Raw genomic sequence first — 16,890 nt, 5'->3', positions numbered from 1 at the left:
CCCCGAGCGGGTGGGTGCCGTAGGAGGTTCTGCCGGGACTGGCACCGCGCCCCCGGTCCTCGGTCCGCGCGTGGGCGGTACCCCCGTCTCATACACCAGGGCTGCTCCACAGCTCGGCCGGCCCTCGGCGGGGGCCGCACAGGTTGGGCCGCGTCTGGCGGCGGAGCAGGCCGTCTGTCCCCACCTGGGCCGTCACGGGTCCAGGCACTCCCTCCGCGGTTCGCTCGATGGGTCGCCGCGCGGGACGGAGACCTCCTCGTCCGGCGAGCACCAGCACGCACACGTCCGCCCGGCCCGCGCGGCGCTTCTCCTGGTTCCGCCGCCGCGACCTCCGCCAGGCGCCCGCCTCGCCGCTCCGCCCAGGCGTAGGGGCCGCACCGCTCAACTCGCCAGGCCGCCGGCCTCAGATTTGCAAGCGAATATCTCGGGCTGTGGGTGAGTGTCCGGGTCAGGATTTATCTTGAAATGGTCAGTGGAGCTTCGCGAAGGTGCGTGGCCGTAGAATGGGTCGAGTCAACCACCACAGGAGCATCGATGTCACAGGATTCATTAGAGCCCTACGGAGCCCGTTCAAGAAGCGGCCATCTTGGTCGGCTCTCTAGCGCCCTCCCGATAACCCAGTATTACTGCGATATTAAGGGCGCTGGTAAAGGCAGTAAGTTCCCATTCCATGGCGTCCCAGCAGGTCGGGCCAGCCGGTAGTTCACTGCCCCTAGCGGCAGACTCAGAGTAATCCGCTCCAGAAAAAATGGCAGAGCTAGTAGTACCAGCCATTTTACCAGCATTTTTTCCAGACCATATTACTCGTAATGACCGCCAAAGTCTATGAGAAGTGGTTATTTAGCCTAGGGAGATGTTGTTATTGAACCATTGTGGATTGCAGTAATTAACTAGTGGTTTGACTGACATTGCTTTTGTGTTTGTTTTATTCATGCTTTTGTTTAGTTTTGCATAGTTTGGATTTGCATACGTGGGTGAGGTGGGTGCAGGTACAGATCCTTGAGGTTTGTAGAACACAGTTTCTCTCAAATCTGGGACGATAGCATTCCAGTTAATCAAGGTCATCAGCTGCAGTACCTTCCCTTCTCCAATGGTGGGATCCATCCTTCTCCAATGGTGGAATCCAAACTCTGCAGTAGGTTGCAGAGGCACTCTCGGGCCTAAATTCACATGTTCTAGTGAGATTACTAAACTCGTTTACCAGTGAGCTTTAAAGTAGAAGCGTCTATGGAGGTTCTGTGCTATAGAAGGATTGCTTAAAATGTAATTCTTTGCACTTTGTGCTTGTACATATTAGGGAGACATATGCTTTGATCAAAACACTTACATAGTAACAAACAGCAGGCTGGGAAGTCGTGGGTCATGTTCTTACAAACAAAGAAGCAAGCCCTGCTTAGTAGATATTTAACTATGTGTTAAAGGAGTTGTACAAATAGTCCTACAGGAAGGTATAATATGGCAAGGTAACAATAAGTGCAGTTGTGAAAAATAGGAAGGATTGGGGCGCACATCTCTACAAAATGGCGGGTGTTTCAAAGAGATTATTTGAGCAAAGGGAATTTCAGCCATAGTGATCATCACCCAAGGAGCTCCAGAGTGGTTCCAGAGAGTGCATTTTCTTTATCAGGTTATCAAAGTATTAGGACTAATATCAAGAATGGATCTTTTTAACAGTGTTGACATATGATAGCTTGAGTCATATCGTTGTCTGCTGTCGTACAGGATATCCGATTGCTCATGGGATATTAGAATACTTTAAAGTCTCAAAGGGAACACTGATGTCTTAGAGGGTCTGACTGCTCACCAAATTATATATATATAGATGTCTGAAAGAATCAGACTGCACATGGGAAAATTACATCAACTCATTTCATGAAGGATTGCACTGCTCAAGGAATGATATATATTGATGTCCAAAAGGATGCGACTGGTCACAAGATAATAACATCCACTGATGTCTTAAAACATCTGACTACACCGGGGTGGGGTGAGATCAAATCTATTAGCACATGGAAATCGTTAGTGACTTCCTCTCAGCCAATCAGGAGGTTCTGAGAGCGGTCAATTACTATTGTTATTGACTGCATTCTAAACATTCTGACTTCAAAAGGAGACAGCGAAACAACAAAGCAGAAAAGATTTCTTTCAACAAGTCACTTCCTCTCCAAGAGAACCTTTTTTTCACTGCAACATCATATTTAGCAAACTAATGAGAAAGCTAAAACATGCTATCACTTTCTTATAGAGAAACTATTTACTTTTACATGACCCCTAATGCATGCTCATGTTAAACCCACTCTTGTTTAACCAAGTTTGCAATTGAAAGACTTAGCATATACAGACCAGCTTTTTATTTAAATACTAAAAAAATAAAACCACATTTAATTTACTAACTCAGTTTGTTGATTTACTTTCTCATTACTAAACTTACATTTTAATTTCATGACCAAAACATATATTACTACTATCATTATGTGCTAATAACCTTATAGACCTCGGGAGGGGGTCATTAGCGATTGTATAATGACCCTTCCACAATGTATGGCAGTCAGCTTCGCCTTATGCCATAACTCGGTGGTGAGTCATTGTCCCACAATAATGACCGCTCCCTCAGTTTATAAGCCTATATTAGTCTCTGAAAGGATCCAACTGCTCATTAGATTATGACATCCACTGATGTCTTAAATGATCTGATGTCTTAAAGGATCTGAGTGTTCTTAATGTCTTCTAGAATCAACAGCATGTGGGATGATATGTCCATTGATGTCATAAGAACTGATAGTTAATGGGTAATGCTGAAATAAGTTGTTCAATAGTATCCCATAGCCTAGGTACCCAAATTATTAATTGACTTCTAAGATTTAATTACTTAGGCGATAGGAGCTTATAATTATTTATTACAGAAATTGAGAACTCTGGCCCCATTTAATATCTTAAGGTCTATCTTCAAAATGATGCTACTATCAATCACCTAGCATGTTTATCACAACCATATCTATATGCAATTTCTGTATTTCATTTTATTGTAGCCTGTAACTGGACAAAGACTATTTCATAGCTATATTTTCACCGAACATTGGAAAGTAAAAAAAATATATTTCATAAATGCTGCCAAAACACATGTAATTCATGAATCTGCTTAAAAAAATGTGTCCTAGCAGAGATGCTTTATAATCAATAAGGCTTTGTAGAACCAACATTTATTTTCCCAATCAATTTCTGTTGGGTTCCAAGAATAGTTTAAAAACGTGCTGCATAATTTGAAATGACTCACCCAGGTGTCATCGGCCAGGCCTTATCGAGATCAGCTCTCCTCAGCGCCAGGTTGAAGGTGTGGCTGTCCAGCTCATAGAGATGTGCAATGATGGTGGAACTGAAGGATTGGTTTAGGAAAGGGTTTCTCGCATAATACCACTCCCTGAAAGGACAGATTAAACAGGTTGTCTTTCTGACTTGGTCCACACAAAATCCAGGTTTTGATACCTTTTATTGGACTTTAGAAGTCCCACAGCGCTCAATAGATTGTGATCACAGAGTGATCGAGTAATAACACATCTCCACAGTGGACATTTCCCTCTCATACCAATAAACAGAAACATTTCAGTTTAAACAAGTGTTCACATTGAATACAGGCCACTTCAGCTGGAGAGGTGTACATCCGGCAACACACTGAAGCCAGTTCACAATTCTAGCAGGGCAGTGGATTACATTTCAAGAAGGCACACTATATTTATTTTTAAAAAATGCAGATGATATGCTACCAAAATTAGGCACAAACAAACTTCAAATGTTACTCAATAAGTATGAAAACATTGTTATTTCAGAAATATATAGCAATGAAGAGTTTAAAAGACACAATTTGAAAGCAGAGGTGGTGTTTCACATTTACCTCCTGCTGAGTCAACACCTTTTAAAATATCTGCCTGAAATTGAATTGCTGCAACCATCATTCGGTTTTTCTAAATAGAATGTTTGTCTGCATCTCCATGGCAGCCCCATCAATACAATGATCTGGACTGATTTCAATGTCCAGTGAAGGTAAAGGATGCACTTTGGTCCACCTTTTCCATTGAAGCATTAAGTCAAAGGCAAGTATGTGTTCTTCGGCCTTCATGCAGTGGCAGGGCTGTGCAGTGATTTCAATACAGTTCCTTATGCGTCCCGGCATGCATACAGTGTGATAGCTATACAATCTGTTCCTAGTGTCCTTATATCTTGGTGCCTCACGCTTGACAATGGCTTTCTGGCCTTCATACAATGTTGCAAGTAGAAAACATGTTACCCATCTTTGAATGGTCCACTGTGATCTTAGACTGTGATCTTAGTCTGCGTCACGCTTGATGATGGGTGTCAACCATTGTAGCTTGGACCCCCAAAGCTCCTGTTGTACTCTCCCATTAAGGGCTTCTGAACAGTAGTCCTCACTGCTGTTGGTGAGAAGTGGTACTGGCAAGTTGTCTTCTGGTGCTGTGGATGTAACTGCCTTGATAGTCCTGGGCTCTAAGTTGGCACATTATTTCGCTCATTATATGTTTGTTGGGATACCAGCTGTATTACCGCCCGGGATACCGGCAAACAGAAATACTGTTACTGGCACCTGATCTTCCACCATTACTGATATATTACAGGTGCTGGCAACAGTAGGTTAATCCCCATTCCATGGAGTATATACCACTCCATGGGAGGATTGCCAGTAATAATGGCATTTGTTTGCCAATGTGGTGCCTGTCACTCAGACACCCCATCAGCAAACTTGTAGTTTGCCGGTCTGAAAACATGCCGGTAAACGGAATTACTGCCACGTTAATTCCAGACCGGCAAACATTTAATGAGGCCCTATGTGTTATGAATCCAATATCTATAATCAGTCACCTGGTTATTAGATGGAGACTTTTCAAGTAATTGAGCCCCCATGTTCTTCTGTGTGTGGCAGGTGAGAGGCAACCTTTCAATAACATCACCCACATATCCTGCAGTATGTGCGTGCCCATTATGCCGGTGACCCAATGGTGTTTCTGTTTTGTGATTTTTAGATGTTGTATCTTTGTAGATTCATGTATAGAGGCATATCCTGGCAGGTTCCACCATCATAGTTTTCTTGCAAGCATTTCTTGAACTGGATGAGGTGTGCATTGTTGGACGAGGTGTGCATTGTTGGACGAGGTCTGCATTGTTGGACGAGGTGTGCATTGTTGGACGAGGTGTGCACTGTTGGATGAGGTGTGCATTGTTGGACGAGGTGTGCATTGTTGGATGAGGTCTGCATTGTTGGACACGAGGTGTGCATTGTTGGACGAGGTGTGCATTGTTGGATGAGGTCTGCATTGTTGGACGATGTGTGCATTGTTGGATGAGGTCTGCATTGTTGGACACGAGGTGTGCATTGTTGGACGAGGTGTGCATTGTTGGATGAGGTCTGCATTGTTGGACGATGTGTGCATTGTTGGACGAGGTGTGCATTGTTGGATGAGGTCTGCATTGTTGGACGATGTGTGCATTGTTGGATGAGGTCTGCATTGTTGGACACGAGGTGTGCATTGTTGGACGAGGTGTGCATTGTTGGATGAGGTCTGCATTGTTGGACGAGGTGTGCATTGTTGGACGAGGTCTGCATTGTTGGACGAGGTCTGCATTGTTGGACGAGGTGTGTATTGTTGGACGAGGTGTGCATTGTTGGATGAGGTCTGCATTGTTGGATGAGGTCTGCATTGTTGGACGAGGTGTGCATTGTTGGACGAGGTGTGCATTGTTGGATGAGGTGTGCATTGTTGGACGAGGTGTGCATTGTTGGATGAGGTCTGCATTGTTGGATGAGGTGTCATTGTGTGCCCCTTGTAACTGTATTGTCTGACAAGTGCGGTTGTTATGACAGATCTGGTGCAGATGTGTTGGCAGTTTCTTCCTCTAGTAAAACACATTTACAAACCACAAGAATTATGTAGATCATCAAATCCTAAAAATACAAACGAACACCTAGCAAAAGGTATATTAACAAATGAGAAAGTTCAATGTACACTTGACGGTGCTGCAGATCTGCCATACTTTACACGGGCATAAAGTGTCAATCCTAAAGAAAATGTGATTTCTTTTTGGGGAGAATTCTTTTTGCATAGGTCCAACAGGTTTAAATTCCAATGCTGTTAATAATGAAATTGCCATTTTATTGAAGATTTCAGATTAGATGCAATGATAAGCACAATATTATAACAAGTGCTGTGCAGAAAAATGCAGGGTGGGTGGGGCAGGGATACATATTTAACAACCAAAAATATGTGTCAATTCCGTTCAATGTACCTCCCACATACTGTTTTAAGATGAATGTATATTTCTAAGGAGTAACTATTTAGACCTGTCATTGTAGCAAACAGCAAGTGCGGGGTGTCATAGCAGCACCTTGTTATACTAAGTTCCATGAAGGCCAGTTGAAGGGATTCTGCTAGCTGCTGCTGGGCCAGGCAGTAGCGGATAAAAGACCGTCCTCTCCCAATGGAAGTCTTGAGCTGCAGAGTAAAAAGAAAAACACATCTGCTTTAGTGCCTTGTTTACTGGAAATGCATCTCAGTGCATCTTCAATTTAAAGCCCACTGCCACAGAAAAGCATACGGTACGAATACACTGTGATCCCAAACTGGCCTGAAAACAGGTTTTTGCCTTGTTGCCTGTGACGAATCAACTTCTGGGCCACCAGTAGTCCAGTGATGAATATCTGTTTCTAAACCACCCGTCAACCCCACACCAATAGCACACCAGAAGGGGTCCGAACCGATTGGAAACACAAGCAAATTATAAACCTCCTTGTCCAATTTTGGTAACGTGGACGGAACGGCAGGCTTAGCTCCGAAAGGTCGGGGATCATTGGTTATTTGCAACACAGCAAAAATACAATTATTACCCAATGTTAAAAAGGACTGTCCAGTCAAGGTTGAATAAAACAAATCTACTTTATTATTATCACAATAGACTGCTCTAGCAAACTATGAAATACAACCCACCGTGCAAAGGAATGCAGAGGACAGACCGTTTCAAAGAAGGAAAAAGATGCACTCTGGATACTGAATGGAGAGTAGTCAGTATAGCAAATAATCACAATATGATATGATATGATATGATATGATATGGCATTTATAACGCCCCTATACACAAGTGTTTCAAGGCATGACAATGGAAGGGAAAGGGAACAGAGTGAAGGCAGAGACAACGATTTTACTAGGCCAAGAGACATTGAGATCGCGCAAGTGCAGGGGGGAGGAGAGTAGAAAATGTGCCAGGGGATGGGGAGGGGGGCAGTGCTGTACATGGGATCAAACAATAACAAGAAGTGCCTCTAGCAGGTGGCAGGTGCAAGGGTAAGTGCAAACAGTGGGTGTCCAATAAATGCAGGTAGGGGGACTGCAGGGTTACATATATAGACCCAAGTGCAAGGGTTGCCAGGAGGCAGTGCGGATGTGCAACTGTGTGGGCAGGGACCCTGGCCCAGAATCGGAAGGTAGCCATGTGAACATTGCAGTATCGGACAGGAAATCAGCAGGAGAGAGGAAGAGAGAAGGCAGAAGCAAAGAGGAAGGTCTTGAGATGCTTCCGGACCCAGAGATGGTTCTCCTCAAGGTTCAGAGAGGCAGGAATGCTGTACCAGAGGGAAGCCCCAGCCGAAGAAAGAGATCTACCCCCAACTCGTTGCTTGGAGAAGCCTCTGTCCTTGAGGGAGTTGGAGGTGGAAGAGCGAAGAACTCGAGTAGGAAGGTATTTACGAAGATAAAGTTGGATGTATTGAGGACCCAGGCCACAGAAGGCCCTGTGGACAATGCAGAGGGTCTAGAACTTAATCCTTGCAGCCACTGGGACCCAATGAAGAGATTTCTGTGCTGGATATATACGATCCCTGGGCTTGAGGCCATGGACAAGTCTCGCTGTCCTATTCTGGATGAGTTGCAGAGGGTGGAGAGTAGAAGCAGGCAGATTTACAAAGAGGCTGTTGTAGTAGTCCAGCCTAGAGAGAACCAGAGCTCTAGAGAGAGTCAGTTTCTGGGGGAAGAAGAGGAAATGAAGAATGGGGAGTCAAAGATGACCCCCGAGGTTCTTAGTCTCACAGGTGGGAGCAGGAAGAGGGCCAAGGGAGGCTGAGGGTTTCTTGAGCAGACGGTGCACAAGAGAGTGCTTCAGGGGGAAGGGAAGGCTCCAGTGGTGAAGGAGTGATTGCAGAAGTCAGCCAGGGCAGGAGCGAAGATGTCAATGTTTTCCTTGATGGTTTTGGAAGAACAGGTGAGAACCTGTTTTGACGAGACTTTTATAGATCAGACTTGTCTAGAAACCTCATCACTTGAGAACAGAGGAAAGGAAGAGAAAGAAGGAGGAGAGGAGGCCACAGAGCGGCCGGCAGTAGAGGAGTGAGTAGAGGGAGGAGGAGGTGAGGACGACAGGGTGGACAGGATGTCCTGCGTTTTAAAGATGAAATGAGAAGCCAGGGCAGTTCAGAGGGCCTAGGAGGGGACAGGAGAAGTAGATTGTAGCAGGATTGGCCAGCTCTTTGCAGATTTTAAAGGGTTTGGCTGAGTTGTTAGATGCCGCAGAGATGCAGGCTTGGATGTGGGCTCTCTTCTTAGTGCAGACAGTGAGCCAGTTTTGCCTTTGGAGCAGGCGGCAGGCCAGTTTGTCAAAGGATGCACAGGATGCCAGCCATTTCCTCTCAGCCACCCTGCACTCGCTTTTAAGGGTGACAAGGTCAGAATCGTACCAGGAGTTGCACTTGGCTTTGGGCTTCAAGTGGATCCTCATGACAGGGGCGAGAACATTGAGAGTATCAGAGAAAGAAGAGTGGAGCATGGAAAGGGCTGTGTCAGGATGAGAGTCAGCCAGGGTTGGAGGAGGGGGAGAGAAAGTGGAGGCGAAAGCCTCAACTGACACACACTTCATGGGTGAGATGACCAAGAAGGTAGGTGGCAGTGCTGGAGTTGGCTTGGCCTAAGGGCTAGAGAGGGAAATATGGGAGGAAAGGAGAAAGTTATCACTCCAGGAGAAAGGAGTGGTGAGAGAGATAGAGATGGTGAGGTCTGAGGAGATCAGAACATCCAGAGTGTGCCCTGCAAAGTGAGTCAGGCCAGAGAGGAGAATAGAAAGAGAGAGAGAGTTGCAGAGGTCGCAAAAGAGTCCCAAGGAGGAACATGAAGTATCCAGTTGGATGTTGAAGTTTCCAAGGAGGAGGAGTTGAGTCGTTGAGGCCAGGAGGGAGGAGGAGAGGTCCTCCCACTCAGAGAAGAAGGAGATGACATGGCTAGGTGGACGATAGATAGAACCTGTGGCCAGGGGAGAGAGAAAGCCTGCAGAGTAGGCATTCGAAAGAAGAGTAGGCCTGCATAGGAATGACAGAGGCAGGAATCCACTCCAGGAAGATCAAGGCTACACCCCCTCTGGAACGGTGTATATGGGCGCAGAGAGGATATTTTAGCCGTCAGGGAGAGTGTCAAAGCTTGTGACAGAGCTTGCCATGTACCATGTCTCAGTGGGACCGAGTGTTATAAGATTGGGTACTCCCAGTTTTTTTGTTATCGGGGGGGCGGCACTATCAATGGGAGACTGATACGTGAAGAGCAAAGGGTGATAGGTCGCCTTCCCCTACCTCAAGACCCTGAGTCGCACAAGGTTATGTCCAAGGTAGCCTCATATAATTTTCAGGTTACACATACCACACCTATTCACACACGTATGTTACTTTTCGCTTTTCAATTTATTATTCAAAAAATGAGTATAAAAACAACACCTAAATTGTAAAAACAAACTGTGCTAATCACTTACAATCTAACTGGTGAAAGTTCGCCAGGCCTTTCAAAATGTCAGTGACCATAATGAAAGGTAACGGGAAAGGACAGTATATCTTACTGTGAGTGTGTGCAAATGTGCTTACACGGAAGAGTCAAAAATGTATTGTGGTCTCCCAACTTCTGATGTGTACCTCAAAGGTTTTTGACCAGAGTGAATGATCTAATATTGTGTTTTTAGTTTGTTAGTCACTCTGTTTAAGATAACTTGCATGAATATAGGGTAGCTGCGGGTTATTTAATACACGCCAGCTATCCTGTTATAATTTATTCAATATGAGAGGTAGGAATCAGCAAATACACAAGTTCCTATTAACACGTCGACATATGTTTCGGCCTTTTTGACTCATACGGGACTCTCTCTGGTGCCGTTGGTCGGGATGTTGATAATGGCCGTCTTCAGGACAGGGGCAGATTGATACTTTTCCGTAGTGAATACTTTCCCATTAGTAGAACATCTGAGAGTAGCTCAATTTCTTTGGGTCGTATATGGTGGTAATTGTCGGCAATTTCAATGGGTTCCTGCAGGAATCCTATACATTTCATTTCATGCACTGTGTCTTTCGCCCTGACAGGGCATATCAATAAGACCCCGGATCGGTACGCATGGACTATGGCTCATGCGGAAGCCACAGCGCAACATCAATAAATGGAAGAGTATCCACTTCAAACTCATCACTATTGCGAATTGAGCCAAGTGAAGCTTCTTTAGCTCACCAGCTTGTTAAGATCGAGGGTCTGTCTGGAGGAAACACTGGTATAGGTATCAGCGATAGGGAGGCCTGGGTTAGAGACCAGGATATCCTTTTTGAACTTCTTCCTACCAGACTTAGAGAGGAGAGCAGGAAAGTCGATAGAGAAGCAGTCTGAAAAGATAGGAGAAACAGAGAGCACCATGTCGTTGGTGGGGCAAAGAGGAGAGAGGAAGAGGGGTTGAGGCGAAAGGTGGGGGGAGAGACATTACGGAAGGACACAAGGAGTGGCGCAAGCAGACAAGAGAGAAAGGGACAAGACAAATAGTGGCAGGTTTAACTTAAATAGACAAGAGCTCAGCAGGAAGAGCATGGCAGAAAAGGCAGTCCGGTAAAGAAAACAGGTTACCAGGGCAATAGTTCAAGGATACTTGGTTTCAACACAAGGGGAGAAGTCAGTCATAAAATGTCCCTAGGGGGCCTTCGGAGAAGGACCAGGGGGACAGAACCACAATGTAGCTTGTGCTGTTGGAGTTCTTGCTGCTTGACAGGGTCGAGTTGGTTTCAGGCATCACATCACAGACCTTGCCAAGAAGGCTCACTTTCATCTCCCACTCCTCCTCTTCCCCTAGAAACTCAATGTCTCCAGAGCGCTGGTCCTCTACAGGCTGAACTACTGCAACAGCCTCTTTCTCAACCTACCTAACGTCTCCCTTCGCCCCCTTAAACTAATCCAGAATAGGAATGCAAGACGTATCCTTGGCATCAAGCCCAGGGACTGCATCTCTCTCTCTCTCTAGCCCTATAATCTCTCCACTGGCTCCCGGTTGCTGCGAGGATCAAGTTCAAAACCCTCTGCATCACCCACAAGGCTTTCTGGGGCCTGGCACCCCCCTTCATCCAATTCAACTTAATATTTAGACCTTCACACAATAATACTAATACATAAAATATCTTTTGCCACAGATGGCTTGAATAATTATAACAGCCGAGGGAAACGTTTCCAGGGTTATTATTTCTCATTTATCACACTACAGGGTGATCTGACTAAGAGAGGTCCCTATTTCATCCCTCATCTTCCAGTGGACTCAGTCATCCTTTTCTCCAATGGTGTAATACAACTAGTGATTGGTAACCCCTACAGTCTAAACTATCCTACTGTATTGGAGAGACCGAAGGCCACATCCTTATCTACCTTACTCCCTGCGGGAAATTTTAAGGATTCACTAATCACCTAGTGCCCCACAAAGTGATAAGATAAATGATGTTAAAAAAGGTACCATTCTTCTCACACTCTCTCTCATTCTCTCTCTCTCTCTCTTTCTCTCTCTCTCTCTCTCTCTCTCTCTCTCTCTCTCTCCCTCCTATGCATACTCGTGTTCCTCTGTATTGTTTCCTTTGTTCGCCTCTTATCTATACTCCTTCCCAACCTCTAGTCTTCTTCTCTCAAAATATAAATATATAAATATATAGGATAAAACAGCTGTGCAATGCCAAACCCATGCATACATACAAAAATCTAGGGCAGAATTTGTATGTTATCTGGAGGAAAGTCTCTATGGGCCAGCGTAGAGGCTCCGACCATCTCCACAATACAGCCTTTCGCATATATCCAGGCACTGTATACACTCATTAAAAATTAACAGAGATTTTATGAGGACAGTGAATAGAAAATGCCTCACCCCAGTATTGAGCTGTAGTGAAGTGAAAAAGCTAAATCTAAAATGCAGGTGGAATGGTACAGATGGCTCCTGTCATAAGTGTGGTGGTGGTGGGGCTGGGCATGGGGATCAGATATGAGCCTAGGCCCCTGTCTCCTCTTGCTGGTGTGAGAATTAAGAGCTCAGGTATGCAGCCGTCATAAAACACGTGGGGAAGAGAGAGCCTAATTGGGAGCAATGTTTCACTTCATGGGAAAAGGGACACAGAAAATGCTAGACCATAGGTTAAAATAGAGAGAGCCACTTAAGGCTTTGAGGAGAAAAGAGGTGAACATTGGGCAGTGGAAACGAATATTGTGGGAGGGTGCCTCTATGTTGGCCACATAGACCTTTATTCAGATAAAGTTCCAATCCTGCCCTAGATTTTTGTACGTGAAAAAACTTTATTTAAGGGACAGTTACAGTGATCAGATTTAACTCAACAAAACCCTTGAAATTCAGTGGATGTGGGAAGTGGTGATCATCTTAACTTGGCATCCCCCTGTTGATGACCACTAGGATCTCATGATTGTTTGATTATATAGCGCTTTACATGGAACACAAATACATACAATATCACCCAGCTGAGTTATTATTCATTTATCAACCTCGGAAGGAAGAAAGGCGCAATTGGCCTTGTTGGGATTTGAACCCATGACCTGCAGATCACACACACATCACATCAGCAAGCGCTCAACCCCCTGAGCTATCTTGCCAGCCTCTAATTTTGTATGTCATTGTGAATCCCATCTGTTATGTATGTGCTCATGGCCTTTGCAACAGCGGAGACCCTGAGAAAAGATGATCATCTCTTTCCACAACTGCTGAATTTCAAGGGTTTTGTTGCATTAAATATGATCACCTTAGCAGTCCCTTAACTAAAGATGTTTCAGTGAATTTCAAGTGTTTTGTTATACCATAGTTTATTCAAAGGCCAATAGTCCTGGCCTTTGTCCATGGTCTTTGGTCGTGGCACCTGTACATGTTGCACCAATAGGTTTCTTTAGGGCCCACTAGCCATGGCCTTCACATATGGCCAGTGGACACTGTACAGGTTCCACCTAGAGGTTTCCTTGGGTCTTTGGCCCTGGCCAGTGATCACAGCCTTTGGCCATGCCCACCATTGTAAGACACTAGGTTTCTTTCATGCTCACTAGTAATGGCCTTTGGCCGTGGCCGCTACACATTTTGCACCAGTAGGTTTCTTTGGGGCCCACTGGCCAAGGCCACTGGCACAAAGACCCATTTCCCCCTGCTTAGTAGATGTGATCACAACAGATGTCCTCCCATATATTTTTATCTTCAGTTTACATTCCTCTAATAATCCTCCAGATAATTATGGCGCTTATATCACAGTTATCTCCCTCTAATTACTTTGACAATGCTCGAAAAGCATTCTGAGGCGATCCCCACGGGCCTGCTTCCTTCCCCTCCCATTACTCCCTTTTTCTCTTTGCTTCGTGTAACGCATTTTCGTCCTGGCCCCATTTTGCCTATATGTTGGAAACTGGAAATTGCGACATGCACAACGCCAATAATTGTCCCAATACCGCAAAGAATCCTCGAAATAAGGTATCCATTGAGAAAACCCTGCATAATGTACCGGCAGAGAAATGACAGTCTTTTAAAGGAGGTTCCTGAAGAAGAGTGAAGATGAATGAAAGAGAAGACTGGTAACGTCACATGATGCAGAAATGGCACACCCAGAAGAGATGCCAATGAAGAGAGTATATAGATCTTATAGAATCTGATGCCGAAGTAAAGAATTGGGCAACATTTCATGAGCGAAATGAAGATTGCACGTGCGGAGAGCACTGAAGAAGATGCAAGCCGTTTTATAATTGTACAGATGCTGAAACACAAGTAGACTAAGCAATCATGAGGCTGGCTATACGAAGTGAATAGACTGCAGGCGGTGCTGCCATTATATATCTATGTATAGAATCTGGACGTTCCACTGCAAACTCGGACCCCATGAACAGAAGAGCTGAAAGTGTGGCGCAGTAGAAGAAAACAGCTGACAACGAGAGAAGATTCGAGAAAGGGTGTCTGGCCCTGTGTCAAGGGTTGGGACAGCCAAAAAACTGGTTATCTATTCGAGAAGATACAATGAACGTGAGAAGTGAGGCAAGCTCCTGTTGATGTGTAATGGAAAAACACTAGAAGTGCAAGGTTATTTTAATTTAGAGAAAGAAAGAGCTCAACACGTTGTCCTGTTACATGGTCACGATGAAAATAGACTTTGGGAAAGCTACACCGAGACTTGAATGTAGGGCCATGCACGCACTCCCTTCTATTCTCAGGCACACTGATACTTTGCACGGCTGAGTTCAAAGACAATTCGCAATGGCAGACAGCAGGAGTGATGATGGATGATGGGCTAATTGGGTGGAGAGGCATGGTCAAGTCCAACCCTCCAGCACCTGGGGTAACAGCTTGCGTGCTGCTAGCGAGTGGAATATTCCAGAAGAGTGCAAGCATGCCAACCAATCGTAGAGGGCTACATATTAAAAAGCCCTATAGTTTGAAGGCCAATGAAACATTGTGTATTTCATGACAGTGAAGATGACTTGCATTAGGGGTGGGCATAGCTGTCCACCTGACCTTAGAGATCCAATCACAATCCTATCCCCCATAGAAAGTCTACCTAGATGTTCCCCATAGACCAAGCACAATCTCACGTAGGTTTTCTTATTTTGCCACGTAGTATGACATCATTAATTGACCTCCTGTTTCTCCGGTTGCTGCCCTTTCCCATTAGTTCTACTGTTTCATCTAACCATTTGGGCCAATTTAGTCCTAGGCTTTTCCAGGGTACTGGGATATCATGGTACAAAGTTTTAAAAACCCTTTAGGCCCCATCCACTTTTCATTTGGAGGTGTTTATGCAGTCTTAGCGGTCCACACAGGTTGGGTTTTGCCAGTCTTGCTTTTCCTCCACTTGGGGATGGTACCGTTTGTGCTGGTAATCTGGAACCTGAAGCTTCTTGGTTGGTGTTTTTCTCCATCTGTTTGCTTTGTTTGGTTGTCGCTGTAATGGATTCTGGATCTTGAGGTCTTGAAAATGGAAAAAGAAAACTCTTGCAAGAAAAAAGGCTGCCAGGTATTGTGTGATTGAGAGTTATACTAACAGATGCAAACAAGGCACAATCAGAGGGTCAGGGACTGCCCCTCCCTCAACTTCCTCACCACACCAATGGGGTAGGATTGACTCTGGCATGCCCCCTGATTGATGCTTACCGCAGGTCAGGAGGGATCTCTGCTACCCCTGACAGGATGAAGCCCCTGACCCTATCACACTAGATATGAATGCACTTTTCTAACGTAAAACCACATTTCGTTAAAAAATCTAAGAATTTCTTACATACATTTATTGAAAATTGTTTCTAACTTTAGAAGGTTGTAGTCTGGATGCCGACTGCCTACCTCAATCTAAACCCATCAAAGACTCAATTCGTCCTCATCAGTCCGCCCAGTAAAAAACAACTTGTCCACCAATGGCTCAATGATATGCGCCTAGGAAGATTTGATCCACTACACTCAGGCTCAGCAAAATCCTTAGGCTTCACCATTGACAGCAATCTGTCCTTCCAGAAACAAATAGCCAAGAAGGCCCAAGTAGCCTGGCTCAGAATCTCTACCGTTTGAAAAATCAAACCCTTCATCCAGCCACAGGACTTCAGACCATAGTGCAGGCCCTAGTGGGCTCCACATCGATAGGGGACATGCTCTCCTGACAGGGCTCACAGCTGCTCACTTGGCTCGCCTAAAAGCAGTGCACCACGCTGCAGCACGTCCTATTACAGGAGCACAGAAATTTGACTGAATACCCCTGTCCTATGCGAAATACATTGGCTTACACTCCAAGCCAGGATACTGTTCAGGACTGCATGTATCATCTACAAAGCAGTCACGAGTAGTACACCAGTGTACGTGGTGGCTAAGCTCCACATATATGGTGGCATGTGCTCCTCACACAGCAAACTGACCAACCGGCTTGAATCACAACTCGTTCGCAAAGAGAGGACCCACAAACAATCCGTCTCTTGTCATGCACCCACTTTCTGGAACTCAATCCCGGTGTCGGCTCAGAATGCCCCTACAATTCTCCAATTTCTCAAAACATGGCTCTTTGAACAACACCTGACCAACGAATAATTCCAATAAACGTACATACCAAGACAAAGACCACACAGTACTGTGCTACTGTTAAAAGATGCCATCCCAAATGCTGGCTACCCGCACTCTGCTCTCGAGCTAGGACCGCACTTTAAACAATACACATTTAAAAAAAATGTAATGTGAGTAAAATATGGGAATCAAATAGATGTTTAACGGGAAACACATGTAACATGGCCAGCTCCATAAGAGAGGCAATGAAACTGATCCCAAAAATACACAAATGACGATGGGAAATAATAAATATTTACCTCTGGCACAGAGGTAACAAAGTCAATGCCTTTATGTCCTCCTTTGATGTTGCTGAAACGGTAGCAGAAGAAGTCCCAGTAATCCCGCCTTGTGCCAAAGAAGCTTTTCTTCTCCTTTTGGTCAAGCTGTAAGAGAGGAAAAACATCACAAAAGCAAGACAATTAAATATATTGTGTGAGTTACGGCACAAATTCTATTCCTATTTTATTAAATTCATATAGCACTTGCAAAAATATAAACAGTACAGAAAAGTGA

The 16,890-nt window shown here is 44.9% G+C and overlaps 1 protein-coding gene across 2 annotated transcripts in view; it reads right to left on the bottom strand.

Moving 5' to 3' along the window:
* RUFY4 (RUN and FYVE domain containing 4) overlaps positions 1-16,890 on the bottom strand; it is a 239,506-nt gene that overhangs the window by 93,790 nt on the left and 128,826 nt on the right. For both annotated transcript variants that reach the window (XM_069616819.1, XM_069616818.1), the window contains 3 exons: positions 16,635-16,760; positions 6,394-6,500; positions 3,275-3,418 (listed from right to left, as the gene is read on the bottom strand). In XM_069616819.1, coding sequence (XP_069472920.1) covers positions 3,275-3,418; positions 6,394-6,500; positions 16,635-16,760 — 377 coding nt within the window. The remainder of the gene's footprint in view (positions 1-3,274; positions 3,419-6,393; positions 6,501-16,634; positions 16,761-16,890) is intronic.

The sequence above is a fragment of the Ambystoma mexicanum genome, chromosome 9 (assembly GCF_040938575.1).
Source record: "Ambystoma mexicanum isolate Mex_15411 chromosome 9, UKY_AmexF1_1, whole genome shotgun sequence".
NCBI classification, from domain to species: domain Eukaryota; kingdom Metazoa; phylum Chordata; class Amphibia; order Caudata; family Ambystomatidae; genus Ambystoma; species Ambystoma mexicanum.
Note: the sequence above shows the minus strand (reverse complement) of the source record. Positions and strands in the feature narration are given on the sequence as shown.